A 23,072-nucleotide genomic window follows, 5' to 3' on the forward strand; every position below is an offset into this window, starting at 1 on the left:
GGGGAAGAAGTGGCGATTGAATCGGATCTTGGCGGGATCGCGGGGATTACGAGATTAGATTAGGGGTGTGGGGTTTCGAGTGAAAATTGGTTGATGGTCTGGGTTGGATTTAGGGGTGGCAATGGAAATGATGGAGGCACAGTGAAAATCGTCGTGTTGCGGGGGGTAAATAAATTAAAAAAAAGGGTTTGAGGGAGGAGATGAAACGAGAGGGGTGGTGGAAGGGGCGAGAATAACAGAGGTGGTGGATGGGGATCGGAGATGGAGGTGGCTGGTGGTGGAGAGAGGTTCGGATGGTGGAGGCGGTGGTTGGGCGAATGGTAGATGTGGGTTTTCAAAAATGGGTTTTGGGGAAAATGGTAGAGGTGGTGGATGAAAAGGGTTTAATGGGTGGCTGTGGAGTGGTCGGAGGTGGAGTTGGTGGTAGTGGGGTACGGTGGCTGTGGGAGGCCAGAGGCTTGCCGGAGATGGATGGTATAGAGAGGGTGGAGATGTGAGGGGTTTGGAGGTGGTGGTGGATTTTTTGGGTTTTTCCGAAATGGGTTTGGATTGATTGGGTTTTAATGGCAGAGAAGATGGAAATCGAAGTGGGTTTCGGGAGGTGGAGATGGTGGAAGGGCCGGAAAGGGAGGAGAGTGATGATAGTGAAGGTGATGGCTTGATTAATGGAGGTGGGTTTGGAAAGAAAAATGGCAGAGGAGTAATGATGGGGAGGGTTTGAGATGGGGGTTTGATGGGGTTGGTGGTGGAGTAATCGTGCGAAGGCCGGCCGGAGAAGGTGGGGTTGGCCGGCCGAAGGTGGGGTGGGTAGGTTGCAGAGATGGGGGGAGGTGGTGTAAAACAAAGGGGAAGAAGAAGAAGGTGGAGGTGGGAAAATTGTACGGGAGAAGAAGAGATGGGGGAGGTGGTGGCTGAATCTTGGAGATGGTGGTGGCTCGGCCGGAATCCGGCAAGGTTGTCGGAGAAGGAGGTCGGAGCTCCCTCCCTTTTTTTTCTTTTTTTTTCTCTGCTCTCTCTCTCTCATTGCAGCTAATGGGGGTGAGAAAATTAGGGCTTCTCTCCCCTCTCTTTGATATATATAGGTAGGTTTTGGGGGAATGATATTGGCACACCCATATCCTATAAGCGCACCAAAACTCACCCTTGATGAGCGCACAAATTTGGCTCGTCTTGTCTGCCATTTCTCACTCGATTTCCGCAAAATTTTGCGGGCGCATTCCTTGGGGTTATGACAATATTTTGGGAGATTTGTACCTATACATGTACACAATAAGCTGGTAAAATTTGGGTTCTCTCCTCACTTGGGGTCCACTTCCTCGGGAATTTATTTAACTTCAAAGCTTCGACTCAACTTTGGGACTTTTGGGGCCTGTCAAAATGGGGTGTCTACAAGGGGGTTTTCTTTGGGAGGTTGGATCTCTGAGGATTGAGAGCTGGGGTCTTTCTCTGAATAGGATGGGTTCTCATCAGATTCCATTGAAACCAAAATGTCAAATGGGTTATTAATTTGGATATCAATAGCTGGGGGGGTTTTCTTTTCTTCTTGGGAAGGTACAACTGAACTATTTCCTGCTTCCTGGTATCCCAATTGCTTTTTGGGGATCCATTCTTGCTTCTTTTTCCCTTGAGGAATCGGCCTTTGGGCAGTTTGGGCACATTTGTCTGAATTGTGGCTGAATTCTTTGCAGTGTTGGCGGGCTCTTGGCCTCCAATCATATTCGACAGCTTGGGTCTCTAAGCCAGTAGGGGTTTGGATGTGGATTATGTCTGGTAGGGAGTCCTCTGCAGAGATTTCAACACATACTCGGGCGTATGTGAGTCTTGTGCATTATGCAGTTTGAGTGTCCATGTAGAGAGGCCGTCCTACCAGGCTTGCTAACTTTCCAAGACTAGTTGGTGTCCAAAATTTTAGATGGAGAGCTGGGAATTTTATCCATAAGGGTATGGAGGTTAGCTTCAACTTTTCCAATGCGCAATCCGGAGACCATTTTTGAAGAATCAGAGTTCTGCCTCCATAAGTGGTAGGGGTTTCCAAGACTTTTCTGCAGTCTTCTTTATTAGAAAATTTGAACAGGAAAAAACTGTTCGGAAGGGCAACAAGCTGGAAGTCTCCCTTAGGATTCCATTTCCTGGATAAATGGGTTTTTAGAGCTAGTTAATAAGGTCTTCGACCCAGAAAATAACCTAGAAGGCAATATTCCCACATATTCTTAGCCATATCGAAGTCTTCTTCTCCAAACAATCCTTCTTCCGGGGAGATTGGGGAGAAGAAGTGGATTTTGGTGCTAACAGCAGCTTTTGGGTTTGAGGCAAAGAGACCAGCCCATTTCCCATTTGAGGGGAGGGAAGGCCAGGAGTTTGCTTGAGTAGGGGCGACAGAGGGATGGATTGAGCTTTGAGTTCTCTGGGCAGGAGATTTTGATGTATGAAGAGGGGTTTTTTTTTGGGCTTGAGGGAGCGGGCAAATCTGAATTTTTTGGGCGGGGAGCCTCGATTTCCGTGAAAGACCCATTTGAGTTTTGGTCCGCTTGTCTTCCAATTCCAAACCCGGTAAGGATTTCAAATTTTCCCGCCCTTACTAATTTTGATGGTCCCGAGGAGGGGGGCGAGTCTTAGTTGGGATGGGCGAATTGGCTTGGTGGACTGAGTTGACTCAGTGAGTGAGACTAAGGCGGTTGAAGATGGGGTTGGATCTCTTTCTCTTTCTCTCTCACTCTTTGTTGGTCTTTGTCTCTCTGGCTGTATCTCTCTCTCTCTCTCTCTCTCTCTCTCTCTCTCTCTCTCTCTCTCTCTCTCTCTCTCGCTGAACAGAACAGAGTTCTTGCAAGCGACAATAGTAGATGAGAGAACTATGATTCTAGGATGATTTCCAACGAAAATGTTATTGGTGAAGCCTGATCTCAGTCTAATATGAAAAGTATTGTACACTTTACCCTGGAAAGTACTATACTGGGGGTAGTTTTGTACTTTCATGAATTAGGGTTTTTCTTTATTGTAATGCGTTTCTGAACGCCATATAAAAGGGATGTGATATCAGGAGATGCCACAGAGAGGTGTGAGGGTTTGTAATCTTTTCTTCAGAATAGTGGAATCGTTGGCATGTCGCTCTGCCGTGGACGTAGCCCATACCAAACTGGTTAGGTGAACCACGTAAATCTGTGTGTTCTGTGTGTGATCTTTCATTTTATCTTTGCATCGTTATTATGCTGCGTTGTTAATTCCTAACAGAAAAGATTTATGCGTTTCTAATATTTATATTTGGCTTTCTTACTTATTTTAGTTTAAATATCTACTGCAGGCCTGAGATTTCGGTTTTCAATTTGTGCCCAACCTATCTACATAAGTTCTCCAGAATTTGAAATTGTTGTCGAATGTAGCTGGGTATTATGATATATTTAAAAATATGTGACTAGGGTTGCTGAAACCTCGAATCAACTTATATTTTTAAACAAATATTTTTCCTCATATTTTTAACGAACATTTCTGCCCTTGGCTATGTGCTTGATGTTGATACATAGTAATAAGTTTTCTATGGTAAACTAAAAATCAATTGAAGGTGAATTTTCTGTAGTTGTTTGACATTATATCAATTGAAAGTATCCCTTTTTGAATGGTAATTATGTGAGATATTTTTTAATGATTATTCTGTCAATTTTTTAAAGAAGATTACAATTATGTCATTTTATTTATTTCGCCATATTTCTCATTTCCATTTTGTTTAAAAATTTAGAAGGGGCTTCTGTTGTATACACCAGGATGTTTTCAATTTCAATCTGTTGGCAATTATATGAAGCTGCCCTTGCTGATTGCTTTTTCCATCATGGTTGTAAGTCCAAGTCTTCTTCTAAAAAATGTCAAGTTTTTGTTATTTCCTAAGAATGTGTGCAAAATAGTATATGGGTTTGTTTGATTATTTTTGTTCTTTTTTATTTTTGGGTTTGAGGTTCAATTTTATGTCCAAGTAAAATGAGCTTCGCTATTACATAGTGCTGATGTTTCATTGTTGATGTGAGTGATGACCCCTTCCTAAATAAAAAATAGTTTTCAGGTTCATGGTTCAGTTATTTGGGTTGGTTTAAAATTTGTACTTTGTGTTTTGTAGTTTACTATATCCCTGACTTCTCTACAATTAATTTTTTGTTACTGTATTAGCCTTTTTGGTTGTTGTATAAAGGTGTACCCTCACACTCTTTTTTGAAGCTTCTGAAATTTGAACTCCTTCGTTAATTCTTTGAGCTCCCTCCAGCTCACTAGGTAATTGTTCCAAGTTATCAAAGAGTAAATGTGTTCACTATATTATGTTATCATAAGTGATTGTACCTGAGACTTGAGGGATTTCAATGTGTAGATATATAGTCCTTTGGCTTTTGAAACACATCGAGTTTTGCATTTGGTTCAAGCTTCTTGATGAACCATGAGTTGAATTTGGGCTTTAATTTCATGTGAAGCGGAAGACTTTAAGCAAGGTTTGTTAAGCCATTATAAAAAATTGTCTATCCATAGTTGGAAAACTTGAAATTCATACTCGAATTGATTAGCGGGTTAGTTGTGTTCTTTTCTTTTACAGTATAAGAGATTACATCTACTATACTTTCAAGTAATTTAGCAATAGAAATCTATCCAGAAGGCTACAGGAGCTGAACTTGAAGGACCTCTAGGTCAGTTTCTGTATGTTCTATTTACATCTTTTTGGGGTTTTAATTTGTTTTTTTGGGCTTAGCCTATTCCATTTTAATTTAGTCATTCCTTTGTTATGAGTATCATTTTGCTTTTCCACGTGCCTTCTCATCTTCCCTTCCATTCCTCTCTCTCTCTCTCTCTCTCTCTCTCATTAATTTCCACGGGATGGAATTTTTGACTGAGTTCTATGAATCTTCTCTGGTTTGAGGTAAAAAAAAACATATTGCAAAAAAGAGATTCCATACGAATCACCTTTGGCTTCATCATAATTCGTTCATTGCTAGGGTCTTCTCTCTCTATATCTATCTCTCCATCTCTCTCCAAATCCCATTCAGAGTGATAACTTCTTGCTTTGATGTATTTCCTTTTTTATTGTTCAAATTAAAGATTGGATTTTATTTTATGGTAATTCTGTGGATTTTATTTTATGGTAATTCTGGTGATTACAGGGTTTTGTGCTCTATATCTCAGTATAGAGGATGATACCAGGGATCTGTATTTGTTTATAAACTCTCCCGGCGGATGGGTAATACCAGGAATAGCTATTTATGATACTATGCAATTTGTGCCACCAGACGTACATACAATATGCATGGGATTAGCCGCTTCGATGGGATCTTTTCTCCTAGTCGGAGGAGAAATTACCAAACGTCTAGCATTCCCTCACGCTTGGCGCCAATGAGTTTTTTTTATTTGAGAAAAAAGAAGAAGCGATCACTAAGTTAGTTGGTTTTTTATGCATTTTATGAATGCATATTTTAATGCGTTTTACGTGTTTTTTATGCATATTTTTGCTCACCCTGTGCATTGCACGGGTATGCAACTAGTTTTTATGATAATTGGTAGTATAGGTGGAGAATGTATGCATTTGTGACTTCTAAAGAATGGTTGATAGAGTTGAAAAGTTAGCAAATGTCCTTTGGTTGGGCTGTTACGAGGACGAGATGAAATTTGATTCAACGACTCAAGACAGTGCTACTTGGCTCAAGGGATGGAGACCTTGCCCTGTTACTACCGTGACTCATAGATCAAGATAATTACATTTCAATAATGTAGGTGATGCACTTTCCAAGTCAAAATCTCAATTATTTGTACTTTACTTGAAAAGATTGATTTGTTTTTTTTTATTATAATAAATAATAATGTACGAATCTTCTGATTTCAGTTGGATTTTCTTTTAATGTTATATTTTATTTATTTATTTTGTTTGGATTATTGATATGATCTTTGAACAATTTTAATCTTTTTTTTTGTATCGTCTACTATTCTATTCGTCCTCCCCTGTGCATTGCACGTGTTGATCGCTAGTATATACGTAAAACGGAATCCTGGACGATTTGGGTGCGCCACGTGTCACCCTTCCTCAAAAACGTAAAACTCCCTCTATAAGTTGTTATATTTGGATTGTAGAAAAAATCTCACTCTATCCCACGTTTTTAGCAAAATTGTTTCTATTACTCAATATCCCACGTATATTAGCACGGAATCCTGGACGACGTGGGTGCGCCACGTGGCACCCCTCCTAAAAAACGTAAAACTCTCTTTATAAGTTGTTATATGTGGATTGTAGAAAAAATTTCACCATGTCTCACGTTTTTAGCAAAATTGTTTATATTACTCAGTATCCCACGTATATTAGCAAAATTGTTTCTATTTATTGGAGAAAAACCTCCATTATGTCCCATGATTTTAGTAAAATTGTTTCTATCTCTCAATATCCTTCGTTGGCAAAATTTTGGCAAATTATTTATTTCCATTTCCTTTCCTGAATTATCGAATAGATATCTTCTTCTATTTAAAGCTCCAAGCTTTCCTGATTCTCGAATAGAAATCTTCTTCTATTTAAAGCTCTAAGTTCTCCCATTTTTTTCCTCACAGGATTCTCTCATAGAAAACTTCTATTTAAACAATTTGCCAATTTTAATTTCCTCACATGACTCTAACTTTCGTACAAATTTACAATTTTTAATTTGATAAGAATAGACAACTCAAAAGATAAAACTTAAGAATCCAGGATTGGCATTAACTTCCTATTCCTACGTTCCCTTCTACCACAGTTTCCTCCTAGATAGAAATTGTCTCCCGTAATTTCCTTTCTATCACACGCCTCCTGAAAGCTCCTTTCATATTTCTTCCCTTATTTACAGGTACGATTTGCCTTTACTTATTCGCAGCTTTTTGTATTCCACATTTCCACCTCTCTCTCTCTCTCTCTCTCTCAACCATTGCTTTGCTCAACTCTCTCTTTGCAGTAGGTGGAAGGCTTTCAGGTTTATAACTGTCGCGTAATTTATTTCTCCTATCTATATTTTATTTTCTTCTTTTTCATTATTTTGGTTCTAAAAGAATTTAAGACAACGGGGTATCAACGGTAGGTAGAAGAGGATGTTCTCGCCTTTTTCCTCTGCCAATGTTCGATGGGATATGTTTGGGTTGATTTCTATTTCTGCTGGTAATCTCTTGGATCCTCTTTTATATATATATATATATATATATATATATATATATATATATATATATATATATATATATATTAAACATAGCGTAAAGAAATATTATTCTTGGAATCCAAAGAGTTTGTCTTAAAAAAATCAGCAGCCCTTGTTTTGTTTTAGAATTAAAAAATTCTTGGCCTCAAGAATGATATCAACACCCACCACATTTTTGGCATTTCACGTATTTTAAAATTTAGGCGTATGGTATTTTTCCAGTTCGGTTCGGTTCGGTTCTCTGTTCCAGGTCCCCAAACCCAGAACCGAACCGAAAGCCACCGGTTCCCAAATCTGGGACCCAGAACCGAACCGTCAGGTTTCAGAACCGAACCGAACCGAAGCACCCAGTTCGGTTCAGTTCTTTGGTTTTAACCGGGACCATGTCCACCCCTACTTAATAGGGATAATTTGCAGATAAAATCAAACTATTGTAGCATAAGCTTCAATATATGCAAGATGATAATAATCACACGAGATCTAGGTAGACACAATTATAGCAATGAAAAAAAATATAATAGAGTTAAGTGCTTCCTTGTTTGCAGAGATGACCGCCAAACTGCAACTTCTGTCCGGGTTGAGGAGAGGAAGGATTGGCGTGAAGGTTGTGTGAGAGGACGATGAAGGTGGGGATGTTTGAAGACCTTGAGACATTGCCCAAGCTGCTGCCCGTGTGTAATAAATGGCGAAAACAGTGAAGGAAAAATTTAAGATTTGAGCATTTGGGAAAGGTTCATGAGAAGGAAAAATTGGATTTTTTAAGGATTCAGTGTTTGATGGGTTTGGGAGAGAGGAAAGAAAACATGTCTTTAGGCTTAATGGCACTTGTTTGTAAATTGAAAGAGTTCTATACTTAAAGAAGAGTGGGCCTGTTTGTAAATAGTGTGAAAGCTAAGGGTGTTTTGGTTTGTCTTAAAATAGTGGTTTAAAAACCACGTTCTTACACTACACTACACATACCAACCGACATAACCACTTTAAAGGGCCTTAAGTTCAATTTGTAACACACGTGGTTGGGCCTAGTGTCTTTGTCTTGCCACAAGAGATCTTTGGATTTTGATCAATCCCAAAGATCCAAATAAAATTCATGAACCATGACTTACTATAACTTCTCCCACAATTAAACAACATTATTTCCTTGTCGGAATCTCCCGTGATACATGAGATGGAAAGAGGGTATAAATAACCTCTCCGTTACTCTTATAATCATCACTTGAATAAGATGGCTCTTCCTCTCCTCTCCTTCTACAATCCCTGCTCCATTTCACTTTTGCCACCTTCTATTCGGCATTCAAAGATAGCTCCGAGAACTGTAAACATGCCTAAGCACATTACATGCACTCTGAGCACCCAAACGGTTGACCCCACCATTAATCGTCGATCAGCAAATTTCCAACAAAGCTTTGGGGATTATGACTTCATTCAGTCACTAAAGACTGATTACACGGTGATTATAGCAATCCGTAGTGTTTTAAACCATTGATTTGGTGTGTTTGTAGTGACTTGTTCGTTCATTATTATATAGTTTGACCTAAGCATTATATCATCTGTGTTCATGAACACATGTACTGATCGAGTAAAAAATGATTTCGTAAAGGGTGATTTTTTTTTTGCCTCCCTTTAAGATAATGCGCTCCCCTTTTAACGTGATTTGATGTCAAAAAGTGTTAAAGTCTGCCCACAATTCGTTGTTAAAAGGGGGCCCCGCCCACAATTCACATTAAAAGGAGGGCGCATCATGCTACAAGGGGTGAAAAAATCATCTCCCCTTCGCAGAAGGGTTTTAGAAGGCGGTTTTGATGGCCAGCTAAAAATCATCCCCCTTTCGGTTATCCTTTTGCCTCCTATCCTTGAGCCGGCTGGGGAATGTATAGTTCCTTGTAGTGTGTTCTATATAACTACTTAATAGGGTTTTGTATAATCATTTATGATTAATGAATAAATCCCAATTTCTCTTTAATCTTCACAGGGTGAGGTGTACGAGAGACAGATTGAGAAGCTAAAGGATGATGTGAGGTGTTTGTTCAAGAAAGTAGACCAAGACTTAGCTAGACTGAAGCTGATTGATACCCTTCAACACCTTGGCGTGGGATATCACTACAAGAATGAGATCAAGGAAGCGCTAAGTATTATTTCCATTCATGATAACAACACGAGGATGGAGGACGATCTTTACACAACGTCTCTCCGATTTAGGCTCCTCAGAAGACATGGATTTGAAGTCTCACAAGGTAGATATGCTCTCATGCCATAACAGAGCTTTTAAACTGTATGTAATCTCTAACTTTTGTAGTGTTTGTGGGACAGACATTTTCAATCGCTTCATGGACGAGAAAGGCAACTTAATGGAATCTACTTGTAAGGATGTAAAGGGCATGTTGAGCTTGTATGAAGCTTCGTACCTTGCTTTCGAAGGGGAGATAGTCTTGGATGAAGCCAAAGCTTTCACGATCAAGCATCTCAAGGATGTCAATGAGAAGAAAGTAGGTAAGAACTTGAAAAGACAAATAGATCATGCCTTGGAGATTCCTTTGCATTGGAGGATGCCAAGGTTTGAAGCTAGATGGTACATAGAAACATATGTTGTAGAAGAAGACGTGAACCCTTTGTTATTCGAGTTGGCTAAGTTGGATTACAACATGGTGCAAGCCAAATACCAAACCAATGTTAAAGCCATGTCTAGGTAAGTGCATACGACATATCATCCTCGTACATATTTCTCTGTCTCTCATTTACATGTGTGTGTGTGTGAGAGAGAGAGGAAGCGGAGTTTCACCGTGCACGCCCGCCTCCCCTTCCTCCCTCGTTCAAAAATCCGAAAAATTAATACTAAAAGAAGAAAAACTGGGAAAACCCAAAAAAGAAGAGAGAAACCTCTCTCTCTCTCTCTCTCAGTGTATATATATATATATATATATATATAGTAGAAGATAAAATAAGAGAATTTTTTGTGGAATTACACATCACTTTTTTTAACAAAGGCACCCATTTAACACACATATTTTCAATCCAACCCCCTCATTTATGCTCTTTAACAAAGGCACTCATTAAAGCCACAGAACTTCAATCCTACCCCCCTCCTTTATGCTTTTTAATAAAAAATCTATGTGGTGATCTTAACCATCCGATTTAAGAGGAACAACATATTACGGAAACCTCTAGAAGATTGGAAGGCTAGGATTAGCCTATGGAAATGATTTTTGGGGCACAACCTATTTATGTTGTGTTCCATCACATGGACGGTTTGGATCAACTTGTGATGTGGTCCGTACAGTTCTTTGTCGACGGGGTTTTTTACTAGTATATATATATATATATATATATATATATATATAGAGGGATGGAAACTAAGGGAATTATTTCAATTTCTCCCAAAAATCTGTGAGAATTACACATCACTTTTTTTGACTTTTTTTTAACAAAGGCACCCATTCAACCCACATATTGACAATCCTGCCCCCTCATTTATGCTTTCTAACAAAGGCACCTGTTAAAGCCACATAATTTCAATCCTACCCCCTCCTTTATGCTTTTTAACAAAGGCACCAATGAAAGCCACATAATTTCAAATTTACCCTCATCCTTTATGCTTTTGTGATAAAAAAAATCTATAGGGTGATCTTAACCATCCGATGTAAGAGGAACAACATATTATGGAAACCTCTATCGATTGGACGGCTAGGATCAGTGTATGGAAATGATTTCTGCGGCACAGCCTGTTGATGTTGTGGTCTATCACATGGACAGTTTGGATCAACCTGTGATGTGGTCCGTACAGTTCTTGGGCCGGGTACGGGTCCAAGATTCGTGACGCGTAAAATTTTCCCTGTCATTTTGACCTGGCCCATGTCACCCGGACCCTTACGGGTCGGTCAAACCCTCCCATATTTTTCAAAATTTTTTTGATGGGCCTAAACATTAATCTCTTCAAATCTTTGAACTGGTCTATCCCCCATAGTTGGTGGGCCCAAATATTAATTTCTTCAAATCTTTGAACGAGGTAGGCCACACCTGTATTTTTCAAAATGAATTGTACATACCACCCCATGATCCAAACCCTCCATTTGATAATTATAGCCCTCCGATCTGAAGAAAAACTGCATATTATGGAAACCTCTATAGATTGGAGAGTTGTGATCATCCAATGGAAATTTTTGGGGCACGACCTATTTACATTGTGGCCCATCAAATGAATGGTTTCGATCATCCTATGGTCTGGGTCGTGCATTAACATTAAGGCCAAATTGTAGGCCCCACCCAGATTTTTCAAATTAAGTTTGCGGTCAACGCCATAGGATGATCCAAGCCGTCCATTTGATGGGCCGCGACGCAAATAGGTTGTGCCCCCAAAATCATTTCGATGGGATGATTGCAACCCTCCGATCTATAAGGTTTCCGTAATATGCAGTTTCTCTATTGTCTATCATGAGAAGCTAAATATAATATTTTCCCACTCCCCGTGCATCGTACGGGGTGTCCCACTAGTGTGTGTATATATATATATATATATATATATATATATATATATATATATATATATATATATATATATGTAATGCATTTATGGGATTTGCTAGAGATCGCAAAAGGCATTTTGCGGATGGGTAGTTGCATGTGAGACCAGCCACTTTTCAATAGATTTTGTCTTCATTCACAAGGTGGCTGGTATCACTACAATATTTACTTTATACTGAAACATATTCCTTTGCACTGCACTTTTTTAATTAACTTTTCACGGCTTACAATACTCGAGATGTTATCAACATCCAATCAGAAAAGTACAAATCAGTTCCCATATAGTTTATAATCAATTCATTTTTATTTTTTTTTGAAATGGTAATATTATAAAGAGAAAATGGTTCCTACACATATGTTTGGGTGATCCAAGACATCCATTTTAAAGGCCCTCACATAGATAGGGTGTCTACAAGAAATCAGATTCATAGGATCATCCCAACCTTACGATTTGTGGAGGTAAAATGGATGTCTTTAAACCTTCACAAATTAGTCTATTTTTTGCCTCCACGGTTCGAATGGTTAGGATGATCCTATGGATCTGATTTTTTGTGTACACCCTATCTATGTGAGGGCCTTAAAAATGAATGGTTTGGATCACCCAAATAATGTGGCCCCCACTGTATTTTAAGCTAGTGTGTGGATAACTTATCTACACATATGTGTAGGAACCGTTTTCTCTATTATAAATGATGGAAAAAAAAAAAAAAAAAACAGGGGACCGAGATGGAACTCCCACATTTACAATAGAAAACGAGAAGACAAAAGAGACGAAATATACAATCAACGGCACACCACTCCTCAAGGAGGAAGGTGGTCAAACCACCTAATAGGACCACCAGATACACCACGCTTGGCAAGCGCATCCACCTTATCATTTGCCGATCTTCTGACATGTTGATATCCGATAAAAGACCCCGAAGTTATATCACCAATCTCATCAAACATTGGCTCTTTTGTGGAGATAATAGCAGTAGCAGTGCTCTTTTGTTTTATTAATCACACTTCAATCTTGGTTAACATTTTTCTAATTGGCTACTAATTGCCAATGAAAGAATTGCGGAAACACGAGAGGATTGCTATTATCAATATAATGAAGTGCTGATCATTTCCCTATACGTATGATGAATGTTTGTTGGTGTAAGACACCTAAAAAAGAAGATATGCTCTTTCTCTTTTGCTTTTCTTAGGTGGTGGAGAAATTTGGAACTTGGTAAGCACTTGAGCTTTTCTAGAGACCGTTTGATGGAGTGCTTTTTATGGGCCCTTGGAATTATGTCAGAACCTGAGTTTGGACCGAATAGAGAAGCGCTTACAAAAGTGAATCAACTAATAACAACCATTGATGATGTCTATGATCTCTATGGTTCCATCGAAGAACTGGAGCTCTTTACAGATGCTATTGATAGGTAGAGAGTTTGTATATATTAATTTGATCCCAACTAGAGAATTTGTCAATATTTTAGGACCCTTCAATGCTTCTTGTCTAGTTCTCATATTACAGACATTTGACTGACTTTTTGCAGATGGGATGTTAATTCCATAGAAAAACTTCCAGATTACATGAAGATATGTTTTATGGCTCTCTTCAACACCACCAATGAAATGGCTTATGAGATCCTAAAGGCACAAGGATTGGAAATTACAAGGATCCTAAAGAATCTGGTAGTGCCTTCATTCTTACTCTTATCAAGTTAATTTTCCCTCTTCAATAATTCAACTATAGAATTTGCTAGCGGCCATAGCAAAAGGCATTTCACAGAGTGTCAGTAGCATGAGAGAGCAGCCACATAGGCCCACTGTCCAACAGATTTTGTCATTATTCATGACATGACTGCATACTCATGCAACAGACGTGACACAAAATGCCTTTTGCGATGGCCCCTAGCAAGTCCCTTCAATTATAGTATCAAAACTCCCCCATCTCTTCGTTGACGCGCCGGATTCGACTCCCTTAGACTATGGATGAGTTCTTATTCAAGTCCTTCAAATCTAATCAAAATCTCTTTGACTCTCATGTTATGAATTCATCAATTGAGTACTCAGTCGGGTCAATCAACTACTAGATCACACCGCACCGAGTTGACTAGGATTTGTTTTGGCTGCATTCATTTTGGCCTGCACCCGCATTTTAAAACTAATTTCATTATCATGAGTGGAATTAGTGTTTAACCTATCTAATGAGATGTTTTATTTGATTTAGTGGGCAGATTTATGTAAATCATACCTTGTGGAGGCAAAATGGTATTGCAATGGATATACGCCGACGCTTGATGAGTATCTAAGCAATGCATGGATTTCGATATCGGGGCCAGTTGTGCTAGGCAATGCTTATTTATCATCAAAAACAAAGATAACGAAGAATGCACTGGATTGCATAGAAAAGTATTCTAATCTTATACGTTCATCATCGTTGATTTTTAGACTTTGGGATGATTGGGGGACTTCAAAGGTAAATTAGCTATACTTAGCTTCTATGTTGCACTATTTAAATCACTGACTTCATTGTATATGTATATTTTTCAACAATATAGGATGAGCTAGAGAGAGGTGATGTTCCCAAATCTATCCAATGTTACATGCACGAAACAGGTGCTCCAGAGGAAGTTGCTCGCGAACATATAAGAGGTATAATTAGTGATACATGGAAGAAGCTGAATAAAGAATCTTTCTCTTGTTCCCTTCCCGAATCTCTAATCAATGCTGCGTTGGATGTTCTAAGGATGGCCCAATGCTATTACGAATTCGGTGATGGATTTGGATCTCCAGATAATGAAACTAAAGAGCGATTTAGATCATTGCTGGTTGAACCCATTTCGGTTACAAAATAATTAGTATTTTATGGTCTATGAAGATGATTATCAACTTCATAATAGTAGATATCAGACGATATCTAAATGTAATATTATTTACATGAATTATGAACTTGCAATAAAGAGATAGATATAAATTTTGCATTTTTAACTATTTAAGCCCTTTCTATGTTGTGGAGTAACAAGAATGTTTATATAGAAAAGAACAAAATCTGTAGTTACAATGTAATACCCGGCCTCAAGTTGGGAAGTTCCTTTTAAATGGCTGTCCTTATCAAAAGCTGAGCACAAGAAATGCAAAGCAAAACCCCTAAACTATCCTGGCTTTTGTGAACACTTTGACTTATATGACCCAACGTCCTTGACTCCAAAACTAATTCGACTTGATAGAAACTAAGAAAGGAAAACGACTTGTTTAACAAGACAACTCCTAAAAGAACCAGAACTATCTTTCTAGAATCACCGTGATGTCCAAGCTCTGTTATAATGATCAGCCATTGTATGGTCATCGTCTGTACATAATCTCGGGTTGATCATGGATCTGAAGTCTTCATCCCTTGATCTGTGTCATTCGATTAATCTGTTTACCGTTGTGGGACATTCAGCCGTCGATCGACTGAGATTCAACTGCATCGCTGACCCAAGGTAGGGCCAGGTGTTACATTCCCCACTGTACCTTTTCTGCCCGTGTATTTCGGCGGCAATATACACCTACGTTATCATGTAAAAATTCATGCCCCACCCATGTAGAGAATGTTAGCACAATCCTTTTCTATGTGCAATTTCCTTTAACTTAGAGTTTCAAAAGAATAGAAGTCTTTGTGTGTTGCGTGACAACATCCCACACACATGAACTCTCCATAAAGGAGAAGTGAGTAATGTCCATATCTTCAAGATACAAAATAGAATAAGCAATATAAGTCACTTTATTCATCCCAATAACACAAAGAAATGATGAAAAACTGTGATGTGTTTTTAATAACCAAATGATACAGGAGATGCCGATCATGATGCATGGAAGAATTCCCCATGCATAGAAATCATTTAGAATCCAAACATAATCCAAAGCCGTACAGCATCTAATTGATGAAGTCTGTTTCTTTTAGTTAGTAGCATATGTCGTCTTTATATAGTGTTAGTGGGAGAAGGCAACGTCAAAAGAAGCTGTGGATGTGATTGAAGATAAAGAGAATAAAAGAAAACTGTTTGGGAAGAAGGGAGTATAATCATGGAAGCATATTCACTTTTTTCTTTATCATTCCTCTTTAATGCAGGGGAAAAAGTTCATCATAAAGCATTCCATCCTTTTGTCGAAAATAGAGCCTAGGGTTTGACAACAAAGTTGGGCTTTTATTTCGAAAAAATGACCAAATTTGAGGTGCATGTATAAGGGGTCTGCTCATACAATACTCAGAATGGTTTTTGCAGATTTATCAACCATATTGATATTTACACTCTTTTCATGTATTCTCGATTGCTTTCTTTTTCATTTGAGAAAAATACAGATACACCTCCTCAACTTTCTGACATTTTCAATTATAACCTAGACTTTTAAAGTCACCAATTACGCACCTGAGGTTTCAATTTGTCTAAAATTTTTGACTTGAAAATTCAAATTTCGTAAAAAAACATTCCACTTTGACAATCATCAATCTTTAGACGATAAATTTTTGTATAAAATTCCAATTGAAAATCCTGTTTTTGTTCGAAATTAGACTTGAAATCTTTCCAATGGTAAATAATATGTCAAGTTCTGACGAAACTAACATTTTTGAAAAAACCGATAAAACGTGCCTACATTTTGGACTGGACTTTCAACACCATACATTGGTGGCTCAATACACAATTGTTGGCCCTGATTGAATGGATCGATTATGCAGTGTGGTAATGGATAAAAGATGATAAGGGAGCTAGGGAGATACACCTCCAAAAGGCCAAATAAAATGCCAAAATAAAATGACTTTTATATATATCAAAAAATAAACTTACAAGTTAGCTTGTTCTCTTCTCTTTTCCCTTAGAAGTTTTACACTTCTATTCACTTGATGCTTACCCTTTTAAACAAGTGACTTCATACTTAGAGACACGAAATACTCCTAAAATAGCTAATTACATTTTACACTTTCTTGTAGTCCCATAAGTCCTTTCGGTATCCTAAGCAACATCATAGGAACTCCCAATACATACTCTTTGATAATCTAGCCTAAACATTAAGGACACTATAAAACATGCAAGGGCTCTCATGCACTTTTCTGGCATGGTCCTCCATATCCCCGAGTGCAAGCAATCTCACTATCAGTTTGGTGCCTCAGGTCGAAATTGGCTGAACATATTAGACTGCAACAAGTTCTGGCACACCGTTCTGACCAAAGAGGGGAGGTGCATTTCATTAATTACCGACAAGAACCCATCAAGTTCTAAGGGTCGATCCAGGCATAAGAAGGCATGAATCTGAAATCATGACCATCAAACTTTTAAAACATCACAAGTGGACCCACAAGGTCATAGCCCCATCTCGAATTGACACCACATGCCTAGGATAAAAAAGAACTACAAAATCAAAGGCTTTGCTCTTCTTGGCAGAAACCTAAACAAGGCTTGATGGAACAAAAGGGCCTGGGATCATCCCATCAAGATGGTATCAACATCCCATCGCAGGACGTACTGTTGGCGTTTGGATTAAAGGATCAGATCACGTTAATGAGGCAAAAGTGGGGCCCAATAAGTGTCTTTTAGGAGCGAAAGGTGGTAAAAGTGACTTTCTTTGTATCATTTTCCTTCTTTCAATGGAATCCGGTCCATCGTCTATCCTTTTCCCCATTTTTATCCTCAATTGCTTGAAGGAACACACGTGAGTCTCTAAAAGCTATTCCCTTATTTGCACCATCCTCTTCTAAAATTGAAGACAAAAAAGAACAAGAACAAAACATAGAGAAATACTATGAAACCATGAAAGCCATTGAAACAAAAAAAGGGCATTTTCGTGAATTTGAGAATGGGTTGGTCTCTTCACTTTCTGATTTGATTTGAAGTGTAGTTATCCCGTGACCCATGACCCATAAATTGTTTCGTGACACTTGAACATTAATTTGACTGTTTCTATTTTGAGAGAAAGGGAGGGTGTTTTGTCTGAGAGTTTAATATGTATAGATTATACAGTTTAATAACTATATTTGTTGTGTTTCTCGCCAAGGAGGGGTCAGAGAAAGGGAAAAAAGAGAGTGCAGGAAAAGACAGAGGAGAGAACCGTGTAAGGTGTCATATAAAAAAATAGGAGGGATTCCTTTTTAGATTTTTTAAGTAAATAAGTTGTCTCGTAAGGAGTCAAATTTAATTATTAATCCATACTCAGCTCTGCTTGAGTTGCCTTTTCTTGGAATTCCCTCTGCAACAGTACAATCAAGTTTCTGAAATCTTTTTTTTTTATGTTTTTTTTTATTGAAGGTTTTTTTGCGGTGGTCATGTGAGGGGGAAGAAGATAGGAAGGTGGGTTCTGCATTTTAGAAATTAGAATAGAATCTTCTTCGCTTCTACAGCATGTAGTAGGTGATGGCTTCTGTAGGTTTCTTGGAGATGCTGACATTTTGGGTGGGCCCCACCCTCTCTCTCTCTCTCACACACACACATACATTTTTCTACCCAATTTCTCTCCATTGTAGAACCTAAATTAATAGAATGTTTGTGCATGCTTAGCTTGAGTGAAGTCAGACTCTGCAAAAGCATTTGAGCTTTCAAATTCCTTCAGTTTATTCGGGGAAATAGACCAAGATCAGAGGACTACTCCGACCTTGAAGAGGGTTCCTCCACATTGGAATCCTCCTCAGAAAAGGAAGATGATCCAACAAACACAAAAGGTCCCCAATAAGCTCGAGAAAATAAAGTATCCTGGGCGGACGAATGTCATCTAGTCTACCTAATCCCAGTCAACCAAGAGGTTGGTGAAGAAGAGAATACAGAACTTGAAGAATCAAATGAATTGTGGCAGGAAGTTCGCAAGAAAAATTGGCCTTCATATCTCCTTAGGCTAGTTGCATTAGTAGACTACCTAGTTATTTTCTATCTTTTTAGTTGTATTTACATGTTATTTTTGCATTTAGTATATGCCCTTAATGGTCTTATCCTTAATAAGGGTAGCTTAGGAAGTAACTTTGTATTAGGGCTGGGATATAAAGCGCCTTATTTCTCTCTCTTTTTTTAAGTTTTTGGTGATTTGAGTTTTGGTGGAGAATTTTCTCTTTCGATAGATAGCTTGACTCCTCTTGTATCTTCATCTTTTTCCTTGAGATAATGGAGTTACAAGCTATTGAATGTAGCTTTTCTTCCATTTCTCCCATCTACACTTGTTTAGATTATCAATTTACCAACTCCGAGCTTGATTCAACCTCATGTGTCCCCTAGCTTGTGGTCTTGGGAGAATTTGGATCTGCAGAAATCAGACCGAGGAAATTTCAAGCTAAATCCTCTCCTCTGTCATAAATCAGTAAGCATTAACAGATATTTCAGTTGTGTTAGGCTTTGTAAGATAAAAAAAAGAATTGCATAGAAGTATTGATCGGATCATGCAAGATCCGTTACCATGTGATTTCCGGTTTTAATGGCTGGGATCAAGTTTTTCATGACCAGGTCTGAGTATCCCTTTGCTCAGATTTCAGAACTGGACCAATCCTCTTTGACACAGTTGTTTGTGGCCATTCCCCTTTCGGCTCCTCAACTTCACCAATTGAACTTCCAATTTTACAGTTCTTTTAATCAGAACGAATGGAGATAAGTACGGTTGTCCTGTGTTAATGTTTGAAACCTTGTGCTGCTACAAGATCAGATTCTCTGTAACTTTTAACATCACTTCTGGAAATCTTGTTAACAGTTTAATTTCTCAATGTTTAAGGGCACATTTTTACGCAATGAGCTGTTGAGTTACAAAAAGGAATTGGTAAAAGTTTCTGTTTGGATTCCTTTTGGAAATCTATGGGAGCCATGCTCGGTTTCTAACGGGACTATAACTCTTAATGCCCACTTGTTTATCAGTCACTGTTTATCTATTACTGGAGGCACGGTTAATTAGAAGCTTTGTTTGATTGAATGGAGAAAATTACCGAGAATCTTACTCTTACTGCTGGCAAAAGAGAGTGAAATTTGCAATTCCGTTTTCAAAAATTAAAACCCTTGAATTAAGGAGTCGGATAAGCTTGTTGTTTGGATTTGCTAAGCCCATGTAAAATGGTAGGCGGGTCCACCCGTTAGGATGACATGCACATCCCACATGTTAGAAAAAGTACCATGTTTTCGTCAATTGTTTGCAAGGTGCCCCAATCCGTAATTAAAATAACTGGATCTAGTCAATATTTTACAAAGAGCCCCAATCCGTAGTATTATGTCACTATCGCTAGCAATTCATAATTTCGCATTCAAAAAGCAGCCGTTCACTTCTGCGGGGGAAATCATTTCCGGGAAAACTTTTCCGTTTGCCCGGAAAACACGGAGGCCATTTTTGGACGGAAAATACTCTACGGGAAAAACTTTTCATGAAAAATCCAGAACTTTTCCAGAAAAAGACGAATGACAAAATGGAAAGTTAGCTGCATAGTGTATATATATATATATGAGGAAAAAGATTATACGCTTGAAGCGCATTTCTTTATATACGCTTGAAGAGAGAGGAGTCGTTTGATTGGCTGAAATGGTTGGCCCAGTTCTTTTTTTTTTTTTAAAGGAAGCGGCGTTACGGAGGGTGCGTCTTCGACGTACCCTCGAAAAAAACTTAAAACAAAAACTTGCGTTACGAGACACCCTCAAGAAAAAAGAAACTTCATCTCTCTCAGCCGTTCTCTCTCTTCACTATGTGTTTTTCCTGAAAGTCCTGCTTGAGGAACAAAACCCACGAACCCTAGAGCATCTTTACGCCCCGGACCCTTTATAGTCTGCAAATTTAAAGAACAGATAAGACAAAAAAAGAGAAGAGGAGGAGGTTTCTATGTGGGGTTGTTGTTTTAAAGCTTACAAATGAGCGTGATAAGAGGAGGAGGTTTCATAACAGGGTTTGGGTGATCCAAACCGTGAAGATGGAGAACTCCGAGTGCCGATGGGTTTCTTTTTTCTTTCGAGGGTTTGGGTTTAATTTTTGGGTTTAAAATACACAATGACAGAGAGAGAGAACGAGTGAGAGAGATGAACCCCCGATGGGTTTTCTTAGTGTGGGAACCTCATATGGTTGAGACAGAGAGAGAGAGAGAGAGGGGTAGGAGAACCATATGGGTTTGGGTTTTTTTTTTTAAAAAAAAACACAGTGAAGAGAGAAAGAACGAGTGAGAGAGATGAACCGTATTTTTGGGTTAATAATTTTCTGATTTTACCGTATTTGTTTTTCCAGTAATTGTCATAACTTTTTATATTTTATTAGTATTTTTTCTGTAATTTTACAACTTTATAACTCTTTCTACGTAATTTTTAATTTAAAATTTTATAAACTTTAGCTATTTTACTTTTTCTGTAATGATTACGTTTTTTTGTTTTTACTAGCAACATTTGCCATTGCGCAACTTTGCACCCAGATGGCCACATGCCGAGAAGTTGCCAGAGGAGAAGTTTGGTAGCAAATTATTATAAAATAAAAAACAGAAGTAAATGCTATCAACACTCTGTTTTCTTATGAGCGCACTCTCACTTTATTAAAAGTATGGTATGGCCCACACCATAAGATGATCCAAACCGTCCATTAGATGGGCCATAGCCTAAATAGGTTATGCTACAAAAATCATTTCCATAGGATGATCCTAACCCTCCAATCTGAATGTTAGAGGGTTGATCCTAATCCTCTATAGATCGGAGGGTTAGAATCAACCAATGGGAATAATTTTGGGGCATAACCTATTTAGGCTATGGCCCATCTAATGGACGGTTTGGATAATCCTATGGTGCGGGCCATACCGTACTTTTTATAAAGTGAGGAGTTCCCTCATAAAAAACACTAAAACAGTAGTGCTCATAACATTCTCAAAAAATGTTAACCCATATGGGTTTCGGTTTTTTATGGGTTAACATTTTGCCAGGTCTAGATGGGTTTGGTTTTAAAAAAAAAAATTAAACACAGTGAGAGAGAGAACGAGTGAGAGAGATGAAGAGCCGTTGGGTTTTCTTAGTGTGGGATCCTCATATGGTTGAGACAGAGAGAGATCGGGGTAGCAGCAATTGATGGGTTTGGGTTTTTTTTTTAAAAACAACACACAGTGAGAGAGAGAGAGAACGAGTGAGAGAGATGAAGAGCCGATGAGTTTTCTCATACGGTTGAGACAGAGAGAGAGAGAGAGAGAGGGGAAGAAATTAACCCATATGGGTTTCGGTTTTTTAAAAAGAAAAACACACAGTGAAGAGAGAGAGAACGGCTGAGAGAGATGAAGTTTCTTTTTTCTCGAGGGTGCGTCTCGTAACGCAAGTTTTTGTTTTAAGTTTTTTTCGAGGGTACGTCGAAGATGCACCCTCGTAACGCCGCTTCCTTTATAAAAAAAAAAAGAACTGGGCCAACCATTTCAGCCAATCAAACGACTCCTCTCTCTTCAAGCGTATATAAAGAAATGCGCTTCAAGCGTATAATCTTTTTCCTCTATATATATATATATATATATATATATATATATATATATATATATATATAGTTTTTTTCCTTTCTATATTCTTCCTTTTTTTTTCTCTGCTAATGCATCTCGGTCTCTAATTGCGGCCACTTTTTTCTTTGGGCTTTTATATTTGGAGTCCTCGCGGAAAAAAAGGGACATCTCAACAAAAGAATTCTCAATTTAGTTTTTGATCTAAATATTGTCCTATCCTCTTCATTTTTTTTTTTTTTGAGGTTCTAACAATTTGAACTTCTATTTCTCCTGCGAGAGAAAAATTTCTACTAGATCTAAGGAGTCTTTTAGGAAACAAAAGGGCATCTCAACAAATGCTCTCAATTGAAGGTTTTGATCTATACATTTGGTTCCAAGTAGAGTGTTGTTTGTAGCTTTTTAAAAAGTAGAGAAGGTGAATTGGGGTGTTCCATAATCACCCCTCTTTATTTATTAGTTTGGAAAGTGGCGTCAACATTCTGTGGTCATATTTATCTATTAGTTACATCACCTATGTTTTATTCGTGTATTGGTAGTTCTTTCTAATTTAACATTTCTTAATCTTAATATTTAAGTACCGTTGTTGTTTCACATTTTATATATTTATTTATTTGTCTATAGTTGTTGTTCCTCATTATTTTTTTGTTTTTACGTTTCCTAAGTTTCTAAACTACACTTTTCTAAGAATCTGACCATGTAAATGTACTAATTAAACAGGGTCTAGCAGCAATATTAAATTTTTGTTTAGATTAGTGGGTTACAGATATTAGTTTAATTTTTACGTTTTTCACACTTTCTTTTAAGGATGTTTCGTTTGTGCTTTTGTTTCATTGTTTGACACATCGTTTCCAAGTAATATTGGTAGCATGGCTCTTAATATTAACTTCTAATGGAAAATTGTTTTTTTTTTTTTTAAATTTTTTCTGACATGGCGATGTTTATGGCCTTTTTTGGGTGATTTAAAATGAGCTTGA

At 38.1% G+C, this 23,072-nt stretch overlaps 1 protein-coding gene and 1 long non-coding RNA gene across 2 annotated transcripts; both read left to right on the plus strand.

Annotated features, from left to right (window-relative positions):
- The first annotated feature begins 6,669 nt into the window (after positions 1-6,669).
- On the plus strand, positions 6,670-8,071 carry LOC143889347 (uncharacterized). The gene is made up of 3 exons (XR_013254808.1): positions 6,670-6,950; positions 7,056-7,132; positions 7,715-8,071. It is a non-coding gene; the product is annotated as an uncharacterized LOC143889347 (long non-coding RNA).
- A 316-nt stretch (positions 8,072-8,387) lies between these two features.
- LOC143890762 (alpha-terpineol synthase, chloroplastic-like) lies at positions 8,388-14,648 on the plus strand. Its single transcript, XM_077395445.1, has 7 exons — positions 8,388-8,616; positions 9,139-9,400; positions 9,477-9,852; positions 12,875-13,093; positions 13,211-13,349; positions 13,888-14,136; positions 14,219-14,648. Exons 1-7 carry the CDS (start codon positions 8,392-8,394, stop codon positions 14,513-14,515), a joined length of 1,767 nt encoding a protein of 588 aa, XP_077251560.1. The 5' UTR covers positions 8,388-8,391; the 3' UTR covers positions 14,516-14,648.
- The last annotated feature ends 8,424 nt before the right edge of the window (positions 14,649-23,072 follow it).

Source organism: Tasmannia lanceolata, unplaced genomic scaffold (genome assembly GCF_043159265.1).
Source record: "Tasmannia lanceolata isolate RefF3 unplaced genomic scaffold, GAP_Taslan_0.1 ptg000013l, whole genome shotgun sequence".
Classification (NCBI taxonomy): domain Eukaryota; kingdom Viridiplantae; phylum Streptophyta; class Magnoliopsida; order Canellales; family Winteraceae; genus Tasmannia; species Tasmannia lanceolata.